The 7,109-nt window shown below is 41.2% G+C and overlaps 1 protein-coding gene across 2 annotated transcripts; it reads right to left on the bottom strand.

Annotated features, from left to right (window-relative positions):
- Positions 1–308: 308 nt before the first annotated feature.
- TRMT10C (tRNA methyltransferase 10C, mitochondrial RNase P subunit) lies at positions 309–6,913 on the bottom strand. Of its 2 annotated transcripts, XM_084843236.1 has the most exons (3): positions 6,860–6,913; positions 3,360–3,430; positions 309–2,332 (listed from the first exon to the last, which is right to left on the bottom strand). In XM_084843236.1, the coding sequence occupies exon 3, from the start codon at positions 2,302–2,304 to the stop codon at positions 991–993; it is 1,314 nt and encodes a 437-aa protein (XP_084699362.1). In that variant the 5' UTR covers positions 2,305–2,332; positions 3,360–3,430; positions 6,860–6,913; the 3' UTR covers positions 309–990. The 2 variants fall into 2 exon arrangements, with proteins under 2 accessions (XP_084699362.1, XP_084699363.1); XM_084843237.1 differs by lacking the exon at positions 3,360–3,430.
- Positions 6,914–7,109: the final 196 nt, after the last annotated feature.

Below are 7,109 nucleotides of genomic sequence, written 5' to 3'. Positions count from 1 at the left end.
AGAGTGGAGTTATTTGTTGCTTGCTTGTATTTGAACTATTTATGTCTGTTGTAAACCTCCTTGGAGATCATTTGATAGGTAGGCTATAAATCTTTGGACTAAAAGAAGTTCAGGCAACAAAATCACCAGGTGGTTACAGGCACACCATTCTATGTTTGTTGTTCAATCGTTCAGTCGTGTCCGACTCTTTGGATTCTATGTTACCCCTTGGTAAATGGCCCTATAAATACAAAGTTCTAAATAATGACTCAAAATTCATACAATTATATCATTCAGCTTTTTCATTGTAAAGAAAAAGGCAACACAGCTGCAGTCAAACAAATCAGAATTTATTTTTCATAATACCTCCCATAATATTTATGTAATTCCTGAATAAAACTGACATATGTGCAAGTTAGCAAAAGTTTGGGGTCCATGTTGTCTGACAAATGTTTAAAGCAACCACCATTTCTTGTGTAGCACTGGGAAAATGGCCCTAGCACTGCAGCATCAGCATGCTGCTGAACTATCAGATGCTTCCCACCTATAAGCCAGTACAATGGAGGCTGTAGAAAACTACATTTTATATTGCTGGGTTGGGGCATTAAAATCTATTCTTTTCAAGCCTAAGAGCTCCAACTCTTTCTGGCCTTATCTTATAGTATCATGGGGAAAGTGTATTTATTTGGCAGCCAAAGCCAGAAAGCTTTGAATCCCTTACTAGAAATAGGGTGCTGCATTAGCACAAGTCACAACTTGGACTGTCACATTTTGATATCATTGGGTTCTTCAATGCCTAGATGTTCTTCCATCACTAAACATAGACACCAGGCCCAATCCAGCTGAATTTGTCCCACTTATTTCCGTAGGAAAGTTAGGCATGTGTTTAAATTACTTATCAGTGTGACTTTAGAGACCTAGGGAATGCTTAAGCAATGAAAAACTTGTTAAAGCTAAATTTTGATGTATATGAAAATTTGCATCAGTCATAACTGGGTGACTAAGATGCTATTAAGATGCATCTTCCCACCATTTTTTCTGCATTTTCAACCGGGAGGCATTCCCTACAAATGGCTTGCATGACTTTTCTTGGCTAACTGTTCTCTCATACTTCTTTGTTTTCTTCCATGTGTCAATCTGATGCTTTGTGGTTTCCACAAAGCCTGCATGTTTCCTTTGTGGAACAAATTGAAGGGCTTCCTTCCAGTTCCCAGTATCTTTCAGAGTTAATAAGATATGCATCATTTGATTCAGAGTCAGGTTTTTGGCACCTTCCTCCCACTGCAAGTATGAATCCAAAGGAAGTCGTGCTGTTACCAAGTTAAGCCGTTTTGCATGAGCAAGGGAGAGTCCTGTCTGTATAGACTTATCAACTAACGATCCAATAATATAGATTTTATCATGCTCAAATGCTTTCATCACATTGGGAGAATCAGCAGTTAAGTAGACAAGCTGATTTCTTGGAAAGATTTCAGCATGACTATTTCCTGTCACTGTCACAAACAACTTGTCCCATGCGTCTCCATAACATTTGATTAATTCTTTGTGATATGGGCCATCTGCTTTGAAATTACAATAATGCAAGTGAAATGGGTCTATAGCTCTACGATTGGCCCCTTCAGATTCCATGAGCTGTTTCACTGCATTCTTTATTTCTCTACCTGACATATAATTTTCATAGTCCATGTCAAAGACCAGAGGCTGACCAAAGATCATAGACTGAGCAGCTCTCCAGTTGTGCACAGCATCCTCTGACCTGGACCAAAACTTCATGAGAAATGTATTTTTTAGCTCACCATCATAATTGTCCATAGCTTTTTGCCTCTGTTCTTTCTTTGCTTCTTTTTGTTTTTCCTGCTTTTCTTTCTTAGCTTTCTTCATAGCTTCTTTTATAGCCAAGAATTTTAAGTACTTCCTTTTAGAAGTCTTAGTGGGATATTCCATCAAGATCTTTAACTCTTCTTCACTAATATTTTCTGGAACGGTTTTACCTGAAAGCCTCCACATCTCAACAAGTTCCCTAGTAGCTGCTACATGAGGGTCTTCTGCATTTTCCAGTGTTCTTTCACTGACTTCTTCACTCTCCAATGTTCTTTCTTCTTGCAATGCAGATCGCATGACTTGCTTCCAACCATCCAAATCTAGTTTTTCAGTGGCATTTGGCGAGGTATTTTTATTCCACCAAGTAGACAAAAACAATGTCCTACAAGTAATGGCCTTGCTGGACATTGTTAAAAATAAGTCCCTTTTTGTCCCAACTTGCGCAGCTAATTGGAAGACAGATCGTCTGATAACATTCAGTAGGCGCATATTAAAAATGTTCATATTTGGAAATATGGTGTCCAACAGTTATCTGCAATCAAAACAAAACAAAAAACAAAACAAAAGATAATTCAGTATTAGCAAATATAACCAAAACAGAAACTGCTCCTAATCTTAACTACCATAAAGGCCAGGAATAAAATTTATTTATTTATTTATTGCATTTATACCCTACCTTTTTTCCTCTTGCAAGGAACCCAAGGCGGCTGACATTATCCTCCTCCTCTCCATTTTATCCTCACAACAACAACCCTGTGAGGTGGGTTGGGCTGAGAGTCTGTGACTGGCCCAAAGTCACCCAGTGAGCTTCCATGGCTGAGTGGGGACTAGAACCCGGATCTCCCAGCTCCTAGTCCAACACTCTTGCCACTACACCACACAAACAAAAACAAGCGTGTATACTGCTTAAGCTATAACCTTGTAATATAGAAAGGTAGAATGGGAGAAACTGTCTAAGACAGAACGAGACCTTCAGTCGCTCAGGATTTATTTATTTAGACATTTTTACCCCATTCTTCACCCCCAAAAGGCTCCCAGAGTGGCTTACAAAGGTTAATATTGAGGATAGTATTACACAGTATTAAAGATATCTTAGAGTTGGAGAATTGAATGTCATAGGCAGTGATACATCAAGAAATAAAGGCTGAAAGTAACAGAAAAAAAGTTTGGGTGGGGTAAAGCTGAGAGATGCTTTAAAGAGAAGGCTGAGTATGTGGAAGATGCAGAAGATAATGGGAAGTCCACTGTAAGGAAGAAGCATAAGAGTGCCTTAGCTCAGCACCCCTTAGCTCCTTCTGTTGATATTTTAACACAGAGGAACCAATGTAATATCAATAATAGGAGGGACCTATTAGGAGTCCCTCCTCCACTCTCTATCCTAGGCCCCTTAGCTTACATTTGCAACTGAGTCATTGTCCAATTCCAAAGCAATGTGCAAATGTGAAGCTAACTGGGGAAGACAGGTTTTGTATTTTAAATAATGTAAGAATAAGTAAGATCAATCAGCCCCCAAATCAGAAATGTCTATGAAATATGTATACATTGTATAGAATTATTACCTTTTTTGATTAAGTATTCCTTCACTTGCTAACATTTGGGTATAATTACAACCATTTGAAGATCACAGGTTCTGGGGGGAGAAAACACCAGACATTTCTAGAAAAATTGTTTCTATGTAGTTTCAGTTAAAGTGCTCTTAGAAACATAAAGTTTGGTGATTTTGCCCAACCTAAGGATATTTACAAGAGATGGTCTCTAAACCAGGACTGGTGAGCCTATTTCAGTCTAAAGGCCAAATTTGATTTCAGAGAAGCTTCCGGGGGCCACATTCCAGTGGTAGTGGGGCTGGGGTCAAGGCCAAAATGCCAGCATATTTTAGCTTAAAGCTCTTACTGCCAGTAACTAAGCCTTAGGAGAGGCATTTCAAACTTTTAGAATGGGTGAAAACATGCACAAGCTGGGAAACCACCAAATGATTGCCAGTCAAGGGAATGGGTGTATGGCCGTCTGGGGAACACCAGAGGCCAGCCTGGCACCCCAGATGAGCCAGATTTGGCCCTCAGGCTTGAGGTTCTGCACCCCTATTCTAAACTGTGCATAAGAACATAAGAAGAACCTTGCTGGATCAGAACAAGGGTCCATCTAGTCCAGCATTCTGTTCACACAGTGGCCAACCAGCTGTTGACCTGGAAACCATAAGCAGGGCATGAGTGCAACAGCACCTTCCCACCCATGTTCCCCAGCAACTGGTGTACATAGGCTCGCTGCCTCTGGTACTGGAGGTAGCACATAACCATCAAGACTCGTAGCCACTGATAGCCTTTTTCTCCAGGAATGTGTCTAACCCCGTTTTAAAGCCATCCAAATTGGTGGTCATCTCTACATCCTATGGTGCCAAATTCCATAGTTTAATTATGCGCTGTGTAAAGAAATACTTCCTTTGATCTGTTCTGAATCTTCTACCAATCAGCTTCATGGGACGATCCCAGGTTCTAGTATTGTGAGAGGGAGAAAAATGTCTCCCTATCCACATTCTCCCCACCATGAATAATTTTGTACATCTCTACAGTTTCTCCCCTTACCCTCCTTTCTTTCAGTCTAAACAGCTGTTGTAACCTTCCCTCATAGGGGAGATGCTCCAGCCCCTTGATCATTTTAGTTGCCCTTTTCTGCACTCTTTCCAGCTGTACAACATCTTTTTTTAGGTGTGGTTACCAGAACTGTACACAGTATTCTAAGTGTGGTCACACCATAGATTTGTAAAAGTGCAGTGTGATACTGCCAGTTTTATTCCCAATTCCTTTTCAAGTTATGCCTAACATGGAATTTGCCTTCCTCCACTCTTTTTTTTTTTTTTTTTTTTTACAGCTGCCACACACTGAGCTGTCATTTCCATCAAGCTGTCCAACACAACCCCAAGATCTCTTTCTTGGTTGGTCGCCGCTAGCTCAGATCACATCAGGTTACACTTGAAGTTGGGATTTTTTACCCCAATGTGCATCATTTCACACTTGCTTACACTGAATTACATTTGCCATTTGGATGCCCATTCTCCCAGCTTGGAAAGATCCTTTTGGAGCTCTTCACAACCCCTTTTTGTTTTAAATAATTTGGTGACATCAGCAAACTTGGACACTTTACTACTCATTCTTAATTCCAGATCATTTATGAACAAGTTGAAAACTTTGGTCCCAATACAGATCCCTGTGGGACCCCACTATTTACTTCCCTCCACTGGGAGAATTTACCATTTATTCCCACTCTCTGCTTTCTGTTCTTTAACCAGTTACTGATCCATAAGAGGACCTGTCCTCTTATTCCATGACTGCTAAGTTTGCTTAGGAGTCTTTGGTGAGGGACTTTGTGAAAAGCCTTTTGGTAGTCCAAGTAGACAATGTCTACTGGATCACTCCTGTCAACATGTCTATTGACACTCTCAAAGAACTCCAAAAGGTTACTGAGACAGGACTTACCTTTGTGAAAGCCGTGCTGATTCTTTTTCAGCAGGGCTTCTTCTATATGCTTACTAATTTTATCTTTAATAATGCTTTCAACCAATTTATCCAGAATAGACATTAAGCTAACCACCCTATAATTTCCTGGATCCATCCTGGATACATGTTTAAAAATTGGTGTTATATTGGCCATCTTCCAGTCCTCTGGTACAGACCCTGATCTTAGGGACATGTTGCATATTTTGGTTGAAGATCAGCATTTTCATATTTGAGTTCTTTCAGAACTCTAGAATGGATACCACATGGGCCCAGTGTTTTGTCTGTATTCATCAATAAGGTTAAGAAATTATTCTTTTGTCACCACTATTTGCCTCAGTTCCTCAGACTCTCTTCCTGAAAAAATCAGGATCTGTCTTATATCTTCTGCAGTGAAAACCGATGAGAAGAATTCACTCAGCTTCTCTGCAATCTTCTTGACCTCCTTTTGTTCCACTGTCATCCAATGGTCCAACTGCCAACTGCTAGTTGGTTTCCTGCTTCTGATATATTTAAAGAATTCTTTATTGTTGGGTTTGATATTGTTAGCGATATGCAGAAAGTGCCCATCATATTTAACTCTTACAAAGAATGGGAGGCTTAAGTTAATTCTTTTAAGGAAAAGCTTTCAGGTCAGCCTTCTCACACACACACCCTGCCAATATTTTCCTTTATGAGGATGCTTTCCTTTTCTCATCCACTCTATTGGGGAAGAGGAAGGGCCACAGCTCAGTGGTACAGAACATATTTTGCAAACAGAGGGTCCCAGGTTCAATCTTCAGCATCTCCAGACAGGGTTGGGAAAACCTCTGTCTGAAACCATGGACAGCTGCTACCAGTCAGTATACACAATACTAAGCTAGATGGGCCAATAGGGGCTCACAGAATTAGCAGTCCAACAGATTCCTGTTCCCCATCAGATGTCTAGCAGAACCCTTAGTGCCACAGCATTTCCTGCACAGAGCAAAGTCAATTCTTTGCCTCCTGTCATCTCCAGTTCCAGCACAGTTTGACCAAACTACAGACTTAGCTTACTTCCCTTGTTCTCATCCCAGACTCATTTAGCACTTTCGTTAGTGCAGCCTTCCCCAACCTGATGCCTTCCAGGTGAGTTGGACTACAACTCCTATCACCTCCAGCCAGCAAGACCAATTGCTATACCAGCTGGGGTAATGTAGTCTACCACACTTGGAGGCCATCAGGTTGGGGATGGCTGCCTTAGTGTGTATGTGGGATGGGGGTGATAAGACACCTTCCGTTCACTGGTCTAGAGATGACAGTTTGACCAACCAGTTTGACCTTTTCTCGTAGTGTCTTTTCACAACCACAGACTCACAGGATTGGGGGGGATCCTTAGCAGATAATTCAGACTAACCCCCTAACTTACAACAATACAACTGGTAGTTCTAAAAAAGCTTACACCATAATACATTTGTTATTCTTGAGGATGCCACAAAACTCATTGCGCTTTTTAGTGAAGAATTTTGCTGCCTCATAAAACAGATAACCCCTTTCCGGGAGACCTAGGTTCGTAATTTAACTTTTAAAAACACGAATCCCCTTCTTACAATTGCTCTCGTTCCGCGCGCTCCTCGGCCTCCACACTTGCCCGGTCCGTCCCTAATCCTCTTTCCGCCGGAAATGGGTAAACTCTCTCTCACAGATACGACTCTGCTCATTGGTTCCGCGACCTGTGGCAGTTTTACAACAAACCGTAAATGAGTGGAACGAGCTTAGCGATAGTTGCCACTGATTGGCGAAGTCGCTAGCCAATCACGAAGCGCTACGGCCCAACGAAGCTAGCCGACAGATTCGTCT

This window comes from Heloderma suspectum, chromosome 3 (assembly GCF_057233095.1).
Source record: "Heloderma suspectum isolate Gila_16-S chromosome 3, 16-S_ref, whole genome shotgun sequence".
In the NCBI taxonomy this organism is placed as follows: Eukaryota; Metazoa; Chordata; class Lepidosauria; order Squamata; family Helodermatidae; genus Heloderma; species Heloderma suspectum.
Note: the sequence above shows the minus strand (reverse complement) of the source record. Positions and strands in the feature narration are given on the sequence as shown.

Bases quoted from the DNA above. Each gene is read 5' to 3' on its own strand.
- TRMT10C (XM_084843236.1), bottom strand. From the start codon at position 2,304: ATGAACATTTTTAATATGCGCCTACTGAATGTTATCAGACGATCTGTC.